Here is a 24,449-nt window from a genome sequence, read left to right on the forward strand (position 1 = left end):
CCCTGTCATTACCTCCCGTGGCCACTAGTGCATTCGCACTGTCGGCTGACTCCCTTGTCATTACCTCCCATGGCCACTAGTTCACTAACGGTGCATATAGACTCTAATGCACTGTTATTATTATTATTCATTATTACTACTCCTAAAAACAAATGGCCCGTCTTCATAGCACGTTTGTTTGCTATAAAGAAGGGCCATTGCCTGAAGTGGGAGTCGTAGTGGAGTATATCCAGTGCATTTGTAGTGGTGGTATTGACGTGCGCCGACTGTGACAGTGATGGATCACGGGGCGGCGCGGGGTGCGGGGTTGGGCACGCGTTGTGGGCGTGGTGTGGACGCGCGCGCCGGGAGTGACAGATGACGGGGCGGCGCGGAGTGAGTGGTGAGGCACGATGAGATGTGGGAAATGAGGATCGTAGCCAGCGCCCGGCGATTGGTCGAATAAGTGGGTGCTCGCAGCGACGTCCGCAGGTGGGGTATAAAGGGGGACGCGCGAGAGCACTCGGGGAGAGTTACCCAGTTGAAGACCCGAAGACGGAGCTGAAGACCTAGTGCATCCGAGTAGCTCAGTGGCGTTAGTCGCCGAGTAGCTAAGTGGATGTTGGTCATCCGAGTAGCTCAGAGGCGTTAGTCGCCGAGTAGCTAAGTGGATGTTGGTCATCCGAGTAGCTCAGTGGCGTTAGTCGCCGAGTAGCTAAGTGGATGTTGGTCATCCGAGTAGCTCAGTGGGCGTTAGTCGCCAAGTAGCTAAGTGGGTGTTTGTCACCCGAGTACTAAGTGGATGTTGGTCATCCGAGTAGCTCAGTGGCGTTAGTCGCCGAGTAGCTAAGAGGATGTTGGTCATCCGAGTAGCTCAGTGGGCGTTAGTCGCCAAGTAGCTAAGTGGGTGTTTGTCACCCGAGTACTAAGTGGATGTTGGTCATCCGAGTAGCTCAGTGGGCGTTAGTCGCCAAGTAGCTAAGTGGGTGTTTGTCACCCGAGATACAAAGTAGGTGTTAGTCACCTGTGACCAAGTTTGATAAAATAAAGAGTGTGTTACCCGTGAAGTCGTCTCCCGCCGAGTTACTACATTACAACTGGCGTCAGAAGTAAACCTGTCTTCAAGAAGTATGGACACAAGGAAGACTACCCGTACCCACGAGCGAGGTCGGGACGACGACGGCGTACCGGGGACACCAACCTCGGGAGGAGAGGACGAGGAGTGGCCGCCGATGCAGCACCTCGCGGTGATGGCCGACGCTCTGCTTGCCTCCGACACCAGCCTCCAAGACGCACACTCCCGGTTGGCGGAGTTGCTGCTCGCCGCCGCTGAAATCTTGGCCGAGATCTCCGTTCCAGCGGGCGGGAAAACGGCTGCAGGGTTGGAGGAAGGAGCGAGGCTGGCGGGATCCCGCCAAAAGGCGCTTCGCGCCAAGAGTCTGGGAGTTCCCGCCGTTTTTGAGGGGCCGCCATTGATTGGCGGGAAAGACGGACGCCACGTGGCCGGACACCTCCGCGCAGCGCAGCCCACGTCATCAGCGCGCGCCGGAGCCCTCCATTTTGCGCCTGACAACCGAGCCGACATTTTACACAACTCCAGCGGAGCGCGGGAAAATCTCTCCGACGTCGACGACGATCGGGTCCTCCAGCAAAGATTGCCCGCGCTGTCGGCGTTCAAGGCGGATGGGGGCGACTGGGGAGCCTTCCAACGAAGGTTCCTCGCTCATCAGGAGATGTCGGGGTGGTCCGACACCACTGCCCTGCGTGCGTTGCCAGCGATGCTTGACGACGACGCGCTTGCAGCCTTCACATCTGCTGCAAGGTCGTCCCGCTCTACGCTCCAGGCCGCACTACACCTGATGGCGAAGGTGTTCGGGCCGCCCTCCACGTGTCGCCACCAGTTCTACGATCGGCGGAAGGTGGCTGGGGAAACGACGCTAGCCTACCGCACGGCACTACTCGCCTTGGCGGACGCAGCTTTTCCCCGCATGGATAAGGAGGGGAAGGACGCCATGGTGACGGAGCAGCTGCTGGTGTTGGCCCACGAGTTGGGGGTCCCCATCAACGTGGCAGACGAGATGGAGATCTGCTCCCTGGCGATCGCCACGAGCATTCACGCGTACGAGGTCCTCAAACGCAAGCCGGGGGTCGTCTGCAAATGGCCGGGGAACGCGGCACTGGCCGCCACGATCGCCGAACCTCAGCCAGCTGCGGTGCAGGAGCAGGCCTTCGCTGCATCGCGTCCGGGGGAGTGGAGAACGGGAGGTCGTTCGCCCACACGTTCGCCCCGCAAGCTGGAGCAACCGAAACCTACGACGTCCGTCGTCTGCTACAACTGCGGCCTTCGGGGTCACGTCGCAGCCGGGTGCCGGGCCCCGCGTCAGCGCGCCGCAGGACCACGTCGGGACGACGACCAGGGCCACAAGTCATCCCAACAAAACCCGGCGAGTCGCGGCACCTCACACGTTCGGTCCACAAACACGGCACATTCGGGTCGCCGCTTCGCGGTGGGGGGTTCGCGGCTGGGTGCCGGGGGTTCAATTCAGCGAGGGGGGTCCGTACGCGGCCCGCAAGCAGTCGAGTGGTCCGAATTGGCCCACAGGATCGTGGCTGCGTCAGCCGGGTCGTCCGTGATAACGGGGTTCATTGACGGGGTTGAGGTCCGGGTGCTTGTTGACACGGGTGCGTCGGCCACCATCATCTCGGACCTTATTTATAACATTCTTCCCGTCCAAAGTAGACCCCTTCTGCCAGTAGACGTGCCATTTTATGCGGCGAATGGGGGATCCCTGGGGATCATCGGCCAGATTCGGGCGACTATTTGCATTGGGGACATTAAATTAGCGGGCCCTATTTTTGTATCATCATCGCTGGCCGTTCCCTGTTTGCTAGGTACGGACTTTTTGTCAAAAATGCCCATAAAAATTCTTATTGATCAGGCCTGCATAGAGCTTCCGTCAGGTCGGCGGGTTGCCTTCTTGTCGAGCCCTATCAAAGTGCGCACGGTTTGTGCGACGGTGCAGGCGCTGGCGACTCACACTGTACGGGTACCCCCGGGATCGCAAATGTTAGTACCCCTTCGGTTCAGGAAGCCACTCGAGGTGGGTGCGGAGGCACAGGGGGTGCTGTTGGGGCCGTCAAACAGAGCCAGTAAGGGCCTCGACTTAGCGGTTGCTCAAACCGTGGTGAGAGGGGACAGTGAGCCGTTCGTAATGGTCCTGAATACGGGGTCGCGGCCGGCCGTAATTGCGCAGGGAACGGTGCTGGCTCACGCCGCGCCGCTGCCCGTTGAGGAACGGCTCGTGGCTCAAGCAGATTTTACTGTCGAGTCGCATCCTCAAAGTGATGAGGGGACTGAGTGGTTGGACTCGCTGTGTGCGGGTTCTGCTAACTTGTCCGGGGTGCAATTGGGAGCATTGAGGGGTTTGCTCATCGAGTTTGCTGACGTGTTCAGCAAACATAAGTACGATATCGGCTGCACTGACCTGTTGCGCCACCACATAGCTACAGGGGACGCGGCCCCTATTCGTCAGAATCCCTTCCGGCTCAGCCCGGCCGAGAAGGAACATGTGCAATCGGCGGTTAATGATATGTTGGCGGCCGATATCATTTCGCCCTCTTCTAGTCCGTGGGGTGCTCCTATTGTCCTAGTAAAGAAACAGGACGGGTCCTTGCGTTTTTGTGTCGATTTCCGCCGCTTAAACAAAATCTCGATGGCGGATGCGTATCCGCTCCCCAGGATGGATGAGTCGCTGGATGCCTTGGCGGGAGCGCAGTTTTTTTCCACACTCGATCTGCTTTCTGGATTTTGGCAATTGCCACTCGATGACGAGTCAAAACCTAAAACTGCTTTCCGGACACCTGGGGGCCTATTTGAATTCAACCGTTTGCCCATGGGCTTACATTCCGCTCCCGCCACGTTCCAGAGACTCATGGAATTGGTTTTGTCGGGCCTCCAATGGGATACCTGTTTGATTTATCTTGACGATATTATCGTCTTTAGTCGGACTTTCGAGGAGCACCTCCAGCGACTGAGAGCGGTGTTCCTCAGGATGCGTTCCGCTAAGCTAAAATTTAAACCGGCTAAATGTTTTCTGCTTCGGGAATCGGTCAGGTATTTGGGCCATATCGTGAGTCGTTCAGGGATCTCGACGGACCCTGCTAAGACGCATTGCGTCAGCTCATGGCCAACGCCAACCTCGGTCACGGAGGTTCGTAGTTTCATTGGTTTTGCCTCCTATTACCGTCGTTTTGTCAAGCAATTTGCCACCATAGCCAAGCCCCTGCACGCTTTGACGGCTAAGGGTGTGAGGTTTCACTGGGGGGCAGAGGAGGAGGATGCGTTCTGCTCCCTCCGTGACGCTTTGGTGCAGGCTCCCCCCTTGTGTTACCCCGATTTCACACTACCGTTTTTGCTTGACACGGACGCCAGCAATACGGGTATCGGGGGGGTGCTCTCACAGGTGGTCGGGGGGGTTGAACGGGTGGTCGCCTACGGTAGTAGGGTTCTTTCCCCCGCAGAACAACGCTATTGCGTAACTCGTCGTGAATTGTTAGCCATTGTGTTTTTTACACAGCAATTCAGGCCGTATCTTTACGGCCGTCATTTTACGGTCCGGACGGACCATGCGGCTCTACAATACGCTATGCGCGTGGCACAGCCATCGGGCCAATTGTCCCGATGGTTGGAGGTCCTTCAAGACTACCAATTCACGACGATTTACCGCAAGGGGTTGCGGCACTCAAACGCGGACGCCTTGTCGCGGTTGCCGCCGGGCACGGACTGCACATGTTTGTTGGGATCAGCGCGGTGCAAACCCCCGGTCGCCGGCACCCCGGGAGTTGCGCTCGCCGCCACTGACACCCCGGGAGAGGACGCCCCCACGGGGAGGGATTCGCTGTTGTCGTTGCCCCTCATTGAGTGGGGCCGCCTCCAGATGTCTGACAGCTCCCTACTTACGCTGCGTCGGAAAGTTGGCGCTCCCGAACAAGGGGAGGCGCGGGTCGGTTCCTGGGTGTGCAGACAGGGCCTGTTGATGAGGTGGGACAACATGTCCCGGCGTCACGTGCTCGTTGTGCCTGTTGCTATGTGGGGTAGGGTTGTTCTGGCAGCTCATGAACGGCTCATGCATCTGGGTTTTCACAAAACGCTCGCCCTAATCCAGCGAGACTATTATTGGCCGGGGATGGGTAACGACGTGGCGAATATTCTTAAGGGATGCGTAGGGTGCGCCAAAAGGAAACCGCCACCATTGGCAGCTAATCCACCGCTGCAATCCATTCAGGTTTCGCGTATAAACGAATTGGTAGCGTTGGACATCTTGGGGCCCTTTCCGGTTACACCAAGGGGAAATAGGTTCCTGCTGGTTGGCGTGGAATACTTCACCCGATGGCCTATGGCATGGCCGCTCGCCAACCAGTCGGCTGCGGCGGTGGCGGACGCCTTTGTCCAGGGTTATGTGTTGGACAAGGGCGCCCCCGAACGCTTGCTGACGGATCAAGGGAAGAATTTTTCGAGCGTTTTGTTGCGCGAGGTGTGCGACCTGTTGGGTACAAAGAAAGTGCGTACTTCCCCTACCACCCGCAGACTGACGGGATGGTTGAGCGTCTGAACAGAACGATTACGTCTATGTTGTGCCAACAGGTCTGCGACGATCAGGTTGATTGGGACTTACAGGTGCCGGGGGTACTCGCGGCCTATCGAATGGCCCCTCATGCGGCGACAGGGTTTTCCCCATTTTTTCTTATGTATGGGCGGGAGGCCGATCCGGCCATGGACGTCCAACTGGGGATTTCCCAGCCACGTGCAAAATCTAAATTGGCAGACCACATCAAATTTAATATCGCCAAATTGACTGAAGCGCGGGAGGGGGCAAGGTTGAATTCGCGGTCGCGGCAAATTGCAAACGAGAAATTGCATGAGCGGAGGGTGCATACGCATGATTGGAAACCAGGCGATAAGGCCTGGCTGCATTGTCCACATGCACCGTTGGCTACGTCCCCCAAGTTGTTGAGACCTTGGAGGGGACCGGTGGAAATTGTGCGGGTTGCACGACCCCAGAGTATACAGATTAAATGGGGGAAACGCCGTTGGTATGTGCACCCCTCCCGACTGAAGCCCTATGCGGCACCGTGTGACCCCGTTCTGTGCCGTGACGACCGGGCGTGTGATGTGACCGTCGACTCGGGGAGGGAGGTGTCGCAGGCTGCTCCTCACGTGTCTCCACCTGACCCACCCCCAGGTGCCTCGGGCTTGACGGCTGCTGACCGTCGAGAGCCTGAACCCCGGGGCACGCACGAGTCCTCGATGCCTGGCCGATGTCTTCCTGAACCGCCGGCACCACCGGACGTTCAACCGCGTCTGGTGCCGTACGACGGACCGGCAAGGCGGACTCGGGCTAGGTCTCAACAATTTTCATGAAGACGTTTTTTTGCTCTACACCGAGCTCGCCCGGTGTTCCCCTCTGCCGGGGTAATGTCCCGTTGTAGGGACGCTCGGAAGAAAAGGGGACACTGCACGAGTCGAAAGAAGAAAAAAAAAAAATTTCCATTTATTTTTTTTTGCATACACATTGCTATTGTCACTCGCCGGTTTGTATATATTGTTCTATTGTCGCGGTGGCATTGGTTGAGGGTTGCGGATGGTAGTGTTCGCGTCGTGTTGTGTTGTTAGCTTAGTTGTTGTTCTTGTTGTTGTGTTGTGTTACGGGGCACACAGGGGGGGTTTGTATATTTTTATAGCAGCCGGGGCGGCTGCGAGCTATGTGGTAGGGGGTGATGTAGTGGTGGTATTGACGTGCGCCGACTGTGACAGTGATGGATCACGGGGCGGCGCGGGGTGCGGGGTTGGGCACGCGTTGTGGGCGTGGTGTGGACGCGCGCGCCGGGAGTGACAGATGACGGGGCGGCGCGGAGTGAGTGGTGAGGCACGATGAGATGTGGGAAATGAGGATCGTAACCAGCGCCCGGCGATTGGTCGAATAAGTGGGTGCTCGCAGCGACGTCCGCAGGTGGGGTATAAAGGGGGACGCGCGAGAGCACTCGGGGAGAGTTACCCAGTTGAAGACCCGAAGACGGAGCTGAAGACCTAGTGCATCCGAGTAGCTCAGTGGCGTTAGTCGCCGAGTAGCTAAGTGGATGTTGGTCATCCGAGTAGCTCAGAGGCGTTAGTCGCCGAGTAGCTAAGTGGATGTTGGTCATCCGAGTAGCTCAGTGGCGTTAGTCGCCGAGTAGCTAAGTGGATGTTGGTCATCCGAGTAGCTCAGTGGGCGTTAGTCGCCAAGTAGCTAAGTGGGTGTTTGTCACCCGAGTACTAAGTGGATGTTGGTCATCCGAGTAGCTCAGTGGCGTTAGTCGCCGAGTAGCTAAGAGGATGTTGGTCATCCGAGTAGCTCAGTGGGCGTTAGTCGCCAAGTAGCTAAGTGGGTGTTTGTCACCCGAGTACTAAGTGGATGTTGGTCATCCGAGTAGCTCAGTGGGCGTTAGTCGCCAAGTAGCTAAGTGGGTGTTTGTCACCCGAGATACAAAGTAGGTGTTAGTCACCTGTAACCAAGTTTGATAAAATAAAGAGTGTGTTACCCGTGAAGTCGTCTCCCGCCGAGTTACTACATTACACATTTAATATTCATTATATCAGACCCTGCCACGTGACAAAACCACTTTAAATGCACCCAATCTCATCAAAACTGGAAGATAACCAGGATTGTCCCTGGATAATGTTTGGATGGGCGACTACTGGTCATTAAAAACAGGTGTTATAGGTTGCAATGCTACACTGTGGGCAACAAAGTGCAATTTACAGTACAGTACACCATTGTACTGTACTATGGTGCCAAATCTGTGGCCCCTGCCATCACCGACCTGCATTGTCCCACGGGGTGAAATATGGCAAAGCAGCTCCAATAGCGTGGGGAGACCTTCATCGAGTGTGGTTGTTGTTGAGGTTGCGCTGGTTACAAGCTGTGAGGGGATGCCTGAGGCTCCGGCGTGAACCCTGTGTCAGCGTGAGCCTCTCTCTTTGTGCTGCAGGATCAAAGAGAATGGCTTCAGTGAGAAGAAGATGAATGAGATGAAGTTAAAATGGACTCACAGAAGAGACCTGAATATTTAGATTTAAGCTGAGAGGCGACGCTGACGCTGCAGCAGACGGAGCTGCCCCACACGCGACTCACACAGCAGTCCGGCTCATTTCACTCCCGGGGCTCTGATCGCCGAAAGACGAGCGGGAGCCCTGTGAGCTCCACATGGAGCCGAGGGTGAATGTGGCTTCATGATACTGGAAATTATGGTGATGATGATGATGATGACTATGATGATGTGTACGTTTGTTTATGACCATGTGATATAGGGGAGCAGTGTTGGGGGATATAGGGGAGGAGTTGAAGGGGGATGTAGGGGAGGGGTGATGGGGGAGGTAGGAGGAGGTGGAGGGAGGATGGATTTTAAAAGCTCTGGCAGCTCGCCCTGGTTTCACTCCGAGTCCGAATGTTTTGCATGGATGTGTGTACACAGGGGGTGTATACACATAGTCGTACACATTTCCTTGTCTCTTTATGTATAAGTCCAATTAGCCACCCTATATCTGTTTTATATTTATGTATTTTTATATCCGTTATTGCGCTATGATTGGTCTAAAAATAATCTGTTCAGGCCAAGTTGCGCTACAGGGAATGTATTAATGAATATGTTTGTGCAATACTGTCGATTTCTCGCATGTAAGTTTTGCTCTTGATTTATCTTTGCTTCATTGCTATAATGTATTTGTTTTGCTTTTGTAATTTTGGTATCCCAGGTCACGCTGCAAATGAGGCTATCCAAGTCACCTTAAAAAAACCTTGTTAAATCAATAAACTTGCTATATCTATCTTTATGTATACATATCTATATGAACGTATTGGCCGTACAGCGGTACACGGTATAAAAAAGCACATTTTTCGCAATAATTATTTTATTTGCGGGGTGATGTTGCATCAAAATCAGTTATCGTGATGTCGAAGCAGTCATAAGACGAATGTTATGAACAGCTGAACACGAAGTATCCCAGTTTGTTGTCGTTTCACACCCAACCTGATGACGATTGGCTCCATGTTTTGACTTGTGCCTTCCACAGATTTGACTCGTGCCCTTAACTTGCTCGGATGATTAGGATTAGGTTATGGTTAGAGAAATACGAACTCTGACCTTTCATGAACCATTCTGCCTATATTGGAAGATATTGTTCTTAAATAGCATTTGGTTGTTCACGACAGATTTATATTTTACCCTCATTTATTGTTGCCATTACAATTGTAATAAACGACTTCTACCACTTGTTGTGACTTGCGTCTTTCTTTATTAGTTGCGACTGCTTGGCTTCACACCCTCTCCCCAGATGGTCTCTCTCTCTTTTTCACACCGTGGCACGCGCTCGCTGCTTCTCTCGCCCTCACGTTCCCCGCACCCCACTTCGTGGTGGTGTCGGAGACCACTCGCCCACTGTCCGCGAGGCTGCCACATGGTTGACGAGGCAGAGGAGACGCAGTCCGAACCCTGAGTCCCCCTCTCGCCTCCCCTTATATCTCTCCCGGCGGAGCGAAGCCCCACCTCTAACCATGCCCCCTCAGAACCTTCCCGATGGTTCCCGCATACCCCCGCGAGCTCCGCCCGTGAACTTCGGCCCAGATGGAACCCAGAGCCCTGATTTGCTATCGCCGATGAGGCAACGCCTATGCAGCCTTCTGTCACCCGTCGGTGTGCTCTCTCATTACACAATAACCATAACGCTAACGATCTCAAAGCTCTACTTTTCATACTATCCATCAGCGGTTCAAGACGACAACGAAGATGATGCTCCAGTGCCACCCCAGGCTCGTAAGGCAACGCAATGAAGCTGCTGTTGCTCCAGGTGCTCGCCCTCCTGGTCGGCCCAACAAAATTGCGTGCCCCGGACCCAAATCAATGGTAAAGATTGACCTTTTTCTTACAAGTCTCAGTGGACTGAATACACCTTCGAATCGCATCAAACTTGACAACAGGGTCAATTAACGACCGATAAAATAGATTTGCTGATTAAAATATAGATTTCAGACTTATTAGGATCGGTGTGTTATGCCGTGCACCGCCAATATGTCCATATACAGAATGTACTCATTTTACAACACTTGCCTTAATTGCCTGTTATTGCTGTTATGTGGATATTTGAATATATTCAGCCTTCAATGGGTACCCGTTGCTGTATGTAAACATAAACATTGGGGAGACAAAGGTGACTGAGCATCTTCCTGGCCATTCCACACTCTCGTGTGCCTTGTCAGCCTGATTAGGTGCTCAAGACCTGTATTTTCCCCAACAGCCTCTGTAGGCTACATCGGGGGATCTGTGTATGTTTGCCTTGTGTGTGGTTTTTGCGTTCATGGGAGATTTATGTTGTACTCATGTGTGGGGGACAACCGTGTTGTATGTGGTGATGGTATGGTAAAATGCGGGAAAACAGAAGAAAGAGACTCACTCCCAATGTCTCCTACTCTTCCGCCTCCCATAATCGAACGTGCTGAGTGGTTGTCTCACATCACTCACTGCTCTTGCTTGTCATGCATTCGAAAGTCTCACATGGACTACGTACTGAAGAATACAATTTCAGTGTAACTCACAAGATGAAGTCTCCTGGTTACTCATGCGGCGTTGCTTTGTACATTTTAAAACATTAAATGTTTTTTGTCATTGTACTCCATGCTATCATCGATTGTGCTAACGGCATCACGAGACTGATAAATATAATTAATCTGTTTGGAAATCTTACGGAGCAGCGTGATCCTTTTTGATAATCATTGGCCCACACAAATGCCTTCAAGTTACATTAAGGCCCAGGCACAGACCCATAAACTCACGTACAGCTCCACAGACTCACATTGAGATAGAAAGACTCTTACAGGGACAGACTAACGGAGATACAGACTCACACTCATCTAGTCGTACAGGTGTAGTGGGCTGAATTGAGGTCCACGCTCAAACCTGGAGGCAGCACATTTATTCCGGACCCAACGGGGTAACGACACGGGATTTTGATACATAACCACACACGGGATGCTGATGAAGGGTGGTGACCACCACATTGAACTACATAACCATACAGGGGAATACTATATAATCGGCCAGGTCAGCTAACATGCTGCCTGGCTCCCGATGGCTTGTCCGATGCCCGAAGATCGAAGACCGAAGGCTTGGCTGGCGGATTCCATTCTCAAGGACAGCCGCACCTGCTTCCCCGCACCGGGTCACGTGCCCTCTCGGGTTCACCAAAAGCGCCATGTCCTTGCCCGCCCTATCTCTCACCATTGCCAGGGCTATTCCCCCTAGATAACCCTTCCATGGCATCCACACCCTTGGTGCTAGAGAAAGGCTCCGCCCCTACACTCAGAGGTGTAAAAAGTACTCAAAAATGTTACTCAAATGAAAGTACAAGTACTAAGGGAAAATTTTTCTCAATTAAAAGTAAAAGTATCTGGCTGGAATCTTACTTGAGTAAAAGTAAAAAAGTACCACATTAAAATTGTACTTGAGTATTAAAAAAGTAAAAGTAACAGCAAGAATGAAAACTAGAGATTCTTTTTTCAGCTTTTAATCTCAAAAAACATTAAATGAAATGCATACAATGTTTTATCCTGCTTTAGAACTGTTTGTATTTAATTATCAAACTATAAGTCTATCTAATGCCAGTATGCAACATGCTACTCAAAGTTGTAAAACCTCAGATTTAACTTAAGCAGAAGCTGATTTTCAAAATTGTGAGTGTCAAGCCTAGCTCTTTTGGGGCTGAAAAGCAATCCTGCAGTGCTGAAAAGCCTCTCACAGGCAGCCGATGCAGGAAGAGGTGTATTAGTCTTGATAGAGAGGCTGCAAATAGCAGGGAACGTGAGCAGAGACTCCCTGGTGTCTGAAACACAGGCCAGATATCCATCCAACTCTTTGCTGGCTTCATGTGTTGTCGGTTTCAAAGAAGCAAAAATCTTCATCATCAGATGAACTGTTGGCCAATTCTTTATTGTGGTCCAAAGGCTCCAGATGCACTCTGATGTAGTCCATGCCTCCAAGCAGAGTGAGCAGACACAAACAAAGGTTTGGTTGAGGGGCTTCTGACTGGGAACAAATTTTATGGATTTTGTCATTAACTACATTTACGTGCAGTCATCTACATCTAAATGTCTAAAATCATGAAAATACCTTATTTTAGTGTAATAATCCTTCAGGAGACGGCTTCGGAATCGGTCCTTTTTATTTTCACTTCACGATACACCTTGCTCACTCACTCTCCGTTGCTGGCAGACAACGGAGAGAGGACAGACCACCCACTAAGTCCCCGCCGCGCACGTGGCAACCCCCGGCCCCGTCCGCGCGTGACCCTGCTCTCCTGCTCCAGTCTGCTCCCGATCGTTCTCCTCCCCTCGCTCTTAACACCTTCATCACGTGGTTCCCCCAGCCAATCATCCATGGACAGCTCCGACCATTCTCGATGGTTCCCTGTCAATCCCGGGACCACGCCCCTCATCCGGCTCCCCATTAGCTGGGGCCCCGGATGGCTAAGCCCATCCCCCTGATGGCCTGTCATGATGACGCATGGGCCATGGTCCCTATCTCAACCCTTATTGGCTACAAGCAAGACCGGCAAGCCAATCCCCACGTGAACCCTCTGTGGCTGTTATTACATTAGCATAAATTCTAACAGCATTTCCAAGCCACATATGATACGAGAGTTTTGTTTCAAGAAATACTGAGGGATAACTACAACCTGCTGCAAGAATACTATACATCAATATTCATATTGAGATCACAGCCAAGGATCGGATCATAATATTCCTAAAAAGTGCAAACAAATAAAAAATATTGGTATGGCTCAAATGTTGCCCAGATTAGAATTCGTCAAGTGTATGTTGCTTGCATTCATTTACCTCGTTTTATGATGGTTTCATCATTTGTCCAAGAGGTCCGAAATTTAGGGAGAAGGATGGCAGCTGCGATGATCTCATGATCTTCAAACATATGCTTGAATCGTGTTTTGATTCCTTGTTGTAGGGCATCCACAAGTGGGTCACAGTACCTGAGAGAATGGTGGAGTCGCTGAAGTTTCAAGCTTAACTGATGGACACTAGGCAGCAGCCACCCCAGCTGTGTATTCGTTTCCGCTTGCAAGATGTCGAGTACTTTTGCAACTGGACGCATTGTGTTGGCCCACTCTGTCAAGAACAGCATTTCTGCTGGATTAAACCTACAGGAGAAATCGGCATAATCAACGAGTATACAACAACAACAACCCACATTTGTTTACATCAATAGAGGGGAAAAACCCTTACATTGGAACCTCAAGATAGGTGCATATATCCCTAAGTGCGCCTTCTCCTGCTTCTTTGCAAATTTGAAGAATTCTGTCAACAGCCATAAAAGTTGAATTCCACCGCATTTGGTTTGGCCTGATTTCTGCTTCAACAGCTTCAGCTGCTAGAGCTGATCGGCTGCTTTTATTCCATAAAGCTTGGCATTTGCCAAAGACAGATGTGTAGAGTTTCTTGTAGTGTTCATTTGAGAGAGCTTTTTGGGCATCAACGCTTGAGACTAGGTTAAGTAAGTGACAGGCACACTTTTGATGTTTTGGTAGCTGGAATTCGAAGCCATCGTCTTGGTCCAGGACTCGAGAGGCATCTTGGAATTCCACACCATCACTTCCCTCACCACAGCCTTCAGAATCAGTATCATCACTTTCACACCTTCTTGCCTCAGTCTCGATATCATTGTTTTCCACACCAAAAACTCTGAAAGCCTTCAGAAAGTTGGAACCACTGTCTGTGGTTGTGCAAACAACCTTGTCACGTATTTCAACCGGTCGATCAGGTGTCCTCCCCTTCCAGCTCTATGGGGGGGGGGGAATGCGTGCGGGTGTGTTCATGTGAGGTGAGGTGAGGGGGACGAGGGGTTGGCTCCGTCGCTTGGTGGTGGTGAGGTCGGGGATGGGGTGCCTGCCGAACGGCTTCGTGGCGGCGGCATCACAGTTACACCAATGAATGACTTTCTACGTGCAGTCCAACAATCCGTTGTGGTTGCAATCCATTCAACTTCACTCATGGCAGCAGTCACTTTCTGTTTCATGATCAGAGCAGCTTCAGCTATCTTGGAGCGTAAAGTAGGCCTTGTAATGACAGAAATGCCAGGCTGCAGTGTACTAATCAGCTCTTTAAATGATGGCAGATCAACAGTGCTGAAAGGATGAAGTCCTTGAATGATGTACCTTAATATAGCTTTGTTCACAGTGACTGGAGACACATGTTTGACTGGGAAAACTGAGTCAACTTTCAGTTGCTTACTGCTGGAAGCATGGGTGGAGGTCCCGATCTTTCTCTTCTGTGCTGTCAATTTAGAGTAGTTTTTGAGGTGATTTGGGTGTAACAATTACACATGCACTCTCTGATTACAGCATTAATAAAACTGACATTTGCATCCAATTGCACACTTTATAATGTTAAATACTTGTTGATTTTAGAAATACAGTAGCATTTAGTGACTATCAAACATTAATTTTATTTCTGATTATATTGACAAAAACACAGGACTGTAAGGCTGACATGACAGGGTGAATTGATTTCATTACATTATTTTTGACGGTAACACTTTACAATAAGGTTCGTTAGTTAACTACATTAGTTAACATGAACTAATAATGAACTGCACATATACAGCATTTATTAATCTTTGTTCATGTTAATTTCAACATTTACTAATACTTTATTAAAATCTTGTTAACATTAGTTCATGCACTGTGAACTAACATGAACAAACAATGAACAGCTGTATTTCTATTAACTAACGTTAACAAAGATTAACAGATACAGTAACAAATGTATTGCTCATGGTTAGTTAATGCTAGTTAATACATTAACTAATGAACCTTATTGTAAAGTGTTACCGTTTTGACAATACAACATGATGTTTGGTAATTATTAAAAATAAAAATGTCTCGCTTGGTTTTCTTGTGTTGTGCATGAATTCAAACACAATGAGAGCACGGAACGATAATGATGATTCAAAGCAATACTGCTATAGGCGCCAAATTTCCCGTGGACCTAACGTTACCATAGCAAATAATTTACAATTACAAATGCATTTTAGCATTTTATTACGTGAGCCTTATATTGTCAATCGCATGCATTAGTGAAAATAGGCCTTCTACACATATAAAAGGCGCGCCGTCAAGGTCAAAACATGCACACGCAAAAAAAACTATCAGTAAAACAAAATACTTAACGTACTTACCTCAATATGCTTCCTTAAGTTTGATGGCGGACTTTTGAAGGCCGATATTTCCCTATTAAGCGGGAGACAAAGGACACATTTCATCTTGAATGAATCCTTATTAATACCACTAAAAGAAAAGAATTCGCTAAGATACGGCCACGGGTGCTCTTGATCCTGTGGCTGATTTTGGACTGTGCTCGCAGCTGACTCACGTTCTTCCTCCATTTTCTTCCACTGATTGACTGTTATAATTTCTCTAATTTCTAGATCAAGGTGCTGTGCATTGTGGTAATAGATGTGACATGACGTCACTTCCAAAGGACCAATGAACATGTCTGACCAATTTCATGCACTTAGGTTTTTTCGGTAAAGTCACGTAGGTAAAACATTAAAATTAATAAAAGTAAAATAAAATAAAAATCACGACGTTTCGGAGGCAACACAAGCTTCCGTCTTCAGGTGGAACCGTCACAGCCACGACAGCTGTATCAAGTAGTCACAAACCGTACCTCTCCATAACAAAGGCTCACCCTCTTAAGCCTCACCTTACCATATGAATAAAAAGTGTGCCGTACTTGGCCCTTCCCCCCTCTCCAACCATTATATATACGGAGTGGTAGCTCTTGCAATCTCTCATTTACTTGATACAGCTGTCGTGGCTGTGACGGTTCCACCTGACGACGGAAGCTTGTGTTGCCTCCGAAACGTCGTGATTTTTATTTTATTTTACTTTTATTAATTTCAATGTTTTACCTACGTGACTTTACCGAAAAAATCTAAGAATATGAATCCTTGCAGTCACGAAAGCTTCAAATCTAGAATCAATTTCATGTAATGTGAAAACGATTTTCATAGGCAGAATAAATAACATTTAAATTAAACTGGGCATCAGCGCAATTCAATTGGTTTGGTAATAGCAAGGGAAAATAGAATGAAGTGATCTCCAAAAAATAAGTACTTTTTGACTGTAAATAAAATTGTAAGGAGTAAAAAGTACTTTTTTTCAAAAAAAATGTAATTAAGTAAAAGTATTGATTTTTATTCGTACTCAAGTAGAGTAAAAATCCCCAAAAATAATACTTAAGTACAGTAATCAAGTAAAATGACTCAAGTACTTTACACCTCTGCCTACACTACCATTCTTCACTTGGTACTGTTGCTGCCCTATAGTGATGCCTTTTATGTCAATACACAGGGATGCTGAGACGACTCACAAAGAGACTCCTAGAATAACACAGAGCCACAAAATTACAAAGGCATCCAGAGACTCACACAGAGCCACTCCTGCACTAGCCCCGCCTACTCTACCACCAGCGACGTCCACTCTCCCGTTAGCCCGCCCTCTCCTGCAATCGCCACGTCCACTTCGCCACAAGCCCCGCCCACCCCCACGAGGCCTGCCTACTTTTTCAGTAACTCTGCCCACTTCACCACCTAGCCATGCCCACTTTGCAACGAGCCCCGCCCATTCCACCACGAGCCATGCCTACTCCCAACATTAGCCCCACTCACTCTATCACTTGTCCCGCCCACTCCTCCAGTAGCCCCACTCCTGATTCATGCTCTGATCTTTATCCCTCTGGGATACTGTAATTTTCTTCTTACTGGTCTCCCTACCTCTGCCCTCATTCCCCTCCAACAAAATCAAACTGCTTCTGAACGAGTTATTTTCTATCTCCCCTTTAAGTTTCACACTTCGCCTGTACTTCAACTCCACTGGGTTCCTGTTTACTACCGCTGTCTTTTCAAATACCTGAAGCTCGTCTTTAAAACTCTCCATGACTTTTCCCAACCTTATCTCGCCTCTAATTTCCATTAATGTCCCCTCTTGCCCTCTTCAATTCCAATGTTCTCTCTGTCTCTCTCAGTCACTTCTCCCTGTGTCCAATCCTGTTTACGGTCCTTCTCCCTCGCACTGGAATCAACTTTCCTTCCATTCCTCTCTTAAAGCCTCCCCTCTTCTCCATTGGCCATTCTCTTCATCTTCCCTCCCCTCCTTCCAGTCCTGTGATCCCTAAGTACCCTATATAGCTCTAACTCATTTCGCAATCCTTGCATGGCCCTGCCATCGATATAATTCAATTTTGTCACTGCAATGTTTGAGCAATGTCAACTGCCATGAATGTAGGCACTTTATACACATGTAGTGACATAAAATGGGCCACTAGGGCCCGTAGCGCTGATTACTTGCAGAGAGGGGGATTTGTGGGAGTAGCAGCCCGGTCTGCCAGTGGGGCACGTGATAGGCCGGGGAAAGAGATGTAGGGTAAAGGTGACGAAAGAGACACGTGAGGTGAAGCCGGGAACCTTCTGGTAAGTTCCAGAAGGGGGCGTGGCCGAGGGCGGAACCAGGCCACGCTGGGGGGATAAAAAGGAGGCCCCAACTCAGGGTCGGGGCTGTCTTCTGGAATAGAACCCGTCGTGCTACGCAAGTCTTCATTCTCGTCTTCACCTTCTTGGCGTTGTTGGTGAGGCAGTGTGCCAGCTGTCCTGACCTGAGTATAGTTATCCCCTGTTTCCTGTGATGGCTAGAATAAATGAGAGTGCCTCTTCCTATTAGTGTCTCTGAACTGATTCACTACAAATATAAATTAGATACATTTTCGAATGTGAGAGTGTGATTGAGATAGTGTTTTATCGTGAGAGTCAGTGTGTGAGTGACATTTTAAGAGTAACATTAACTTTATCGAGTATAGAAAACACATACTTCACGTGTAAGTCAATGGGCCTTGTGACGCCAGCGCACCGAATAAGGGCCATTGCAATCTGCAGCCGATAGAGGGTTCAGGGAGATAGAGTAAAAGTGCAGCGAGTGTAACAATGTGCAGCTGGACCTGGAGGTAAAGGAGAGTGTTGACTATTCACAAGGTGCATTTGGAATGAGACGCTTGGCCTTTGACACGGTTATCATCACTCCTCGACTCGCCGACCTTCATCCCCACTCACCATTGTCGTCAACTAATTTTACCCCCCCCCCCGGTCTCTCCCACTCTGCCCCCTCTGCCGCGAAATGGTGCCTGATACAGGGAACCAGGAGCTCCTACTGGGGGTCCCTATCCCTGGACCAAACAATCTCCTCCTAGCTCACCACTCACCACCTCCACACACTCTCCTTTTGGCTCTCCCCTCTCACCTCACCACTCACCATCTCCAGCACTCTTATCCTAGCTTCCCTTCACAACTCACCACTCACCACCTCCACTCACTATTCTCCTATCTCTCCCCTCGCCCCTCACCACCCACCACCTCCACTTACTCACCTATCTCTTCCCTCACCACTCACCACCTCCACGCACACCCCTTCTCCCCTCTCAACTCACCAACTCACCACCTTCATGCAATCTCATCCTAGCTTTACCCTGTTACCTCACCAGTCACCACCTCCACCCACTCTCCTCCTGGCTCTCCCCTCACCACTCACCACTCAGCAACTCAACCACTCTCCTCCTTGCTCTCACCTCACCACTCACCACCTCCATGCACTCTCCCCTTGCTCTCCCTTCTCACTTCACCATTTCCACTCACTCTACTAATAGCTCTCCCCTCACCAATCAACACCTCACCACTCCTCCTAAATCTCTCCTTCACCTCACCACTCACCACCTCCACCCACTCTCCTCACCACTCACCATCTTCCACCACTCTACTCTTAGCTCTCCCCTCTCACCTCACCACTCACTACCTCCACGCACTCTCTTCCTTGCTCTCCCCTCTCACCTCACCACTCACCACACACTCACCTCCTAGCTCTCCCCCACTCATCATCTCACCCACTCTCCTCCTTTCTCTCACCTCGCCACTCACCACCTCCACGCACTCTCCTCCTAGCTCTCCCCTCTCACCTCACCACTCACCACACACTAACCTCCTAGCTCTCCCCCACTCATCATCTCACCCACTCTCCTCCTTGCTCTCACCTCACCACTCACCACCTCCACGCACTCTACTCATAGCTCTCCCCTCACCACTCACCACCTCCACACACTCTCCTCCTTGCTCTACACTTTCACCTCTACCACTCTACTCCTAGATCTCCCCTCTCACCTCACCGCTCCCAAACTTCACACATTCTCCTCCTAGCTCTCACCTCACCACTCACCACCTCCACCCACTCTCCTCACCACTCACCATCTTCCACCAGTCTACTCCTAGCTCTCCCCTCTCACCTCACCACTCACTACCTCCACGCACTCTCTTCCTTGCTCTCCCCTCTCACCTCACCACTCACCACACACTCACCTCCTAGCTCTCCCCCACTCATCATCTCACCCACTCTCCTCCGTTCTCTCACCTCACCACTCACCACCTCCACGCACTCTCCTCCTAGCTCTCCCCTCTCACCTCACCACTCACCACACACTAACCTCCTAGCTCTCCCCCACTCATCATCTCACCCACTTTCCTCCTTGCTCTCACCTCACCACTCACCACCTCCACGCACTCTACTCATAGCTCTCCCCTCACCACTCACCACCTCCACACACTCTCCTCCTTGCTCTACCCTCTCACCTCTAACACTCTAATCCTAGAGCTCCCCTCTCACCTCACCGCTCCCAAACTTCACACACTCTCCTCCTAGCTCTCACCTCACCACTAACCACCTCCACCCACTCTCCTCACCACTCACCATCTACCACCAGTCTACTCCTAGCTCTCCCCTCTCACCTCACCACCTCCACGCACACTCCTCCTTCCTCTCCCCTCTCACCTCATCACTCACCACCTCCACGCACTCTCCTCCTAGCTCTCTTCTCACCACTCACCACCTCCACGCATTCTTCTCCTAGCTCTCCCCTCACCACTCACCACCTCCACGCACTCTTCTCATAGCTCTCCACTCACCACTCAGCAACTCACCACCTTCATGCAATCTCCTCCTAGCTTTACCCTGTTACCTCACCATTCACCACCTCCACGCACTCTCCTCCTAGCTCTCACCTCACCACTCAGCATCTCCACCACTCTACTCCTAGCTCTCCACTCACCACTCACCACCTCCATGCACTCTCCGCCTTGCTCTCACCTCACCACTCACCACCTCCACCCACTCTCCTCACCACTCACCATCTTCCACCACTCTACTCCTAGCTCTTCACTCTCACCTCACTTCTCACCAACTCCACGTACTATCCTCCTAGCTCCCCCCTCACCACTCACCACCTCAACGCAATTTCCTCCTAGCTCTCCACTCTCACCTCATCACTCACCACCTCCACGTACTCTACTCCTACCTCTCCAGGCTATGTGCACGTTAAGGCGACGTGAAGTGTCAAATGCCAACTTGCTGTCCTTTAGCTACCCGGCGCTCTGCTCTTCGTGATCGTTGATCCTCTGCCCTCTGTCATTGCTGGAGGGCGACTGCCTCCAACTGCCCACTATCAGCGTCCTTACTGAGCCTCATCCACAGAGGCCGATCTTGACATCGCTAGTAGGAGTTATTGGTAAGTCCACTCAGCTCCACCTCCTCTTGTACCACATAACTCCATCTCTTCTCTATCCCGTTCCGCACCCATTTAGCGCCCTCTCTCTGGCCGAACAAAAACTGTTTCGGCATGCGATGGCTGGGCATGCAGACGACATGACTCAGCCTCACTCACCCACCTACTAATTAATCCACCCACTCACTAATCCACAAAAGCAACCGCCTTTCACCACTAAGTGGCTGGCACAAGGTTGCTGAACAGACCCAGCAGGTGCCACAGGTTAACTGACTGAGATGACTGACAGATGCACAAACTGTGCTCCCGGAGACACGGGGACAGACGGAGACACGGGGAGACGTGGAGACAAACGGGGACACATTGAGATCAGGGGACACATGGGTACACACGGGGACACGTGAGTACACACCCAGGGACATATAGCCTTGATACAGTGGTTGTGTAGTTGGTGTAAGTGTTAACATTAATGTGCTGTGGTGATTAACGTTATGTTTGTTGTGGTGGTTAAGTTGTGGTGTATGTGGTGGTTGTGGTTATAGTTGTGGTGTATGTGGGTGTGGTGGTTATAGTTGTGGTGTATGTGGTTGTGGTGGTTATTGTTGTGGTGTATGTGGTTGTAGTGGTTATAGTTGTGGTGTATGTGGATGTGGTGGTTATAGTTGTGGTGTATGTGGTAGTTGTGGTTATAGTTGTGACTCAATAAAAGGGCCCACCGCGGAGACTGCGGGGATGGGAATTCCATTCCGCTCATCATCCTGCTCGATGCGGCTTCTGTTTCAGTTTCATTTAGTTTCATTTACTAGGATTTACCCTGTGAGCCATTCGGCTCTTGATTTGGGTGCAACCGCAACAAACAATAAAATTACAAGATACACCTACAATTAATTGTACACTACTGTGCTGGAGACGTGAGACTGCCGACCACGGGGAAACCCCTCCTCGTCCAAGGCCCGGGAGCCCGCCGTGTTGGTGGGTCAGCACCGCAACCATCGCCTTGGAGTCCAGGCTGGGGGTGATGACCACATGCTGGCCGGTGGGCGCGATCGACCGTGGTTCTGCAGTGGACGGCTGGTCCATTCACCAGTGGGTCATCTCCGCAACCATCGTTTTTAGAGCCAGGGGTGGAGCACCATGGGGAACCACCTGCTGCTGCTGTGAAGGAATTGCTTCGTGAGGACTGTGTGCGGGGAGGAAGGGAGGTGATCCTCTGAGGTGGTGTTTGGAACGTTTTGTTTAGTCCGTTCCAGAGCCGGGTGATATTTCGTGCGTACCTTCGGGGGTTGCTCGGCAGCTTTCTCCCACCAGCGTTCGTGGTGGAGGAAATCTGTGAAGCCGTGACCGTCGGGTTGTTGTGTGACTGTTGTGCTGTTGCACGGGCCATTTGGGTTGGTATAATTGCTCGTGATGTGTGCACTCCTCCGGAGAAGTAGCAGGCCTGTTTCCATTTGACAATTTAAAACTTATATAAAAGTTAAATTCTAAGAAAACACTATAAATCTGGAGTATACCGGCAGTGGTCTTTTTTAAATCCTTTCTATTAAGTTCGCTTGCTTGCTTGCTTGCTTACGACCGTGTAAATCTTTCGGTCGTTTTTAACCCACTTCCCGTGATCCAATCGAGCTGACATTTTCCACACAGACTCGTTGTGCGTGACAATTAATGTTCGTGAAAAAAATTTTCAAAAATTTTACACTTTTTAGGACAAAAATATTATATTTAATTACCAATTGCTTAATGGTGCAATGCAATCATCTGACCCATAGGTGGCAGCCATCTCAAGCCAGAGGACGAGAGGACTCTAGCCGCCACGCATATAAAGGATGTATAGTGAAAAACTTTGTTTTTACGGGTTATACTTGTTTATATTCCGCACATGGGCATTTGGGGCATCGTGTGAAACAGGAGCCCCACCATAATCTAAACTACAGCGATGCTAGCTAGGGTTTCGGGTATAGACCGAAACCCTCTAAAGCATGTCCCAAAAGGATGCACCGTTGCAGCCCAGCGTCTATACTTATTCATATATATTCATGATATAGTGAAAGACATTCCCAAATTCATCCCATGAGCTTTTAAGGCACACAATGAGAGGGCAAATGGTCATAAATATGCCTGGACGCTCTATTATCTTCAAAATGAATGTTTACCCAAAACTCCAAGCATACATACTCTTTGGTTTTGTCGGTAAAGTCACTTAGGTAAAAAATAAAATAAAATAAATTAAATGAAAACAACTAAATTAAATCATTTATTTTATTTTTACCAACGTGACTTTACTGAAAAAAACAGTATGAATCCTTGCAGTCATGAAAGCTTCAAATCTAGAATCCAAGCATACAATTTCAGCCTTCTAGCTACGAAAGGAATGTGTAAAAAAAAATCAGCTAGAAAATAATACGATTTGTATTATGCAGAAATGTATAAATTCATGTTCAATCGCATCTTAGAGCTGTGCATATGTGAGGTGTTAATTTCCTGACTGTTTCCATTCTGATACAAACATTTCCAAAGAATAACAAAATAAATATTATGATATAACCTCCGTGTTCAAGAGAGTTAATATACTTGACAGCAAATGCAAACTTTATACGGTCGCACATTGGCATGGTAAAAAGGTGGTGGTGTGTCCAGAACCATGCCATGCTGCCTTAATCTGCTCAGTATTAATTCTTCCTCACTTCACTATGTAATTAATTGAGGATCAATCAACATAGCAGAGGCCCACAATACGTTCAGTTTTCACCTATTAATCATTTTTGCTGTCGGCAATAATCAAACTCTAAATGTTGAGTTCATAATATAGTGAAATAACTATGTCACCGCTCCCCACATAGATAAACTCTTACATGTAAATACATTTCAAATGGACAAGCAACAGATATAAACAAAAATCACCATCACGAATTGGAAGCAGCCTCGTCACAGTGCTCCTGCATTAATAGGTGCTCATGCAATGATAGGTGCAATTTGAGGCCATGTAAGTGTGATCACGTGTCAGCAGGTCATGGGAATGATCCAGGTGTCAAGCGAAGACTGACAGCTGCACCAGCTGTGCTCCCCACTATCTTGCTGGGTTTGAGGAACCCAGCATTCCACCCAATCACGTGAGCGTCGCTCTTCTGACCTCATCGTTGTTGCGCAGCAAATGCCTCCAACTGCCCTGCAGCATACCTCATGGGCCTCCTCCACAGAGGCCAATCTTGACACTCCTGGTACCAGTCATCGACAGGTCCGGTCACCTCCACATCCTCCAATCTCTTCTCTAGCCAATGCCATACATGTTAACTCATAATATATGGACTAACAGAAACTGCTTGAGCATGCGGTGTCTGGGAATGTAGGATTCATGACCCAACCAATGCAGCCTTGCCTGCCAAAGAGACTCACTGATTATATTCTATATTGATATCTTAAGGATATGTAAGCTTAAAATATAATATAGTCTTGATTAATAGAGGATGGATCATAGGCAGGCCAGCCTTCATTGTGTAACGACTCCGGACTCGAGCTTTATAGGTTTATTTTATTGCACGTAATGTAGATTAGGACCACGTCGTCATGAGATAATGCCGACTTGGAGATCGTATGACCGAGCAGACAGTGACGACGTGAAGACGTGAAGACAGCGACGATGGCCCGAGTCCCTCGCAACAACCCCGAACATGCCTTCTTGCCCGGCTTTTATCCTCGTGGATTCTCTGGGGGAATTTACCCAGCTGTTTATTTTGGGCACTCTGGAGAATTTACCAACCAAGGACCTCTGGGGGAATT

General features: G+C 49.7%; 1 protein-coding gene across 10 annotated transcripts in view; it reads left to right on the top strand.

Annotated features, from left to right (window-relative positions):
* LOC144737355 (NACHT, LRR and PYD domains-containing protein 3-like) overlaps positions 1 to 10,750 on the top strand; it is a 126,414-nt gene extending 115,664 nt beyond the window's left edge. For 8 of the 10 annotated variants that reach the window (XM_078620014.1, XM_078620019.1, XM_078620018.1 and 5 more), the window contains one exon: positions 8,008 to 8,348. In XM_078620014.1, coding sequence (XP_078476140.1) covers positions 8,008 to 8,089 — 82 coding nt within the window. In that variant the 3' untranslated portion in view covers positions 8,090 to 8,348. Of the gene's footprint in view, positions 1 to 8,007; positions 8,349 to 9,780 lie in introns of those variants that run through there. The other 2 variants (XM_078620016.1, XM_078620021.1) reach the window with 1 other exon arrangement.
* The last annotated feature ends 13,699 nt before the right edge of the window (positions 10,751 to 24,449 follow it).

The sequence above is a fragment of the Lampetra planeri genome, chromosome 68 (genome assembly GCF_965212315.1).
Source record: "Lampetra planeri chromosome 68, kcLamPlan1.2.h2, whole genome shotgun sequence".
Lineage (NCBI taxonomy): Eukaryota > Metazoa > Chordata > Hyperoartia > Petromyzontiformes > Petromyzontidae > Lampetra > Lampetra planeri.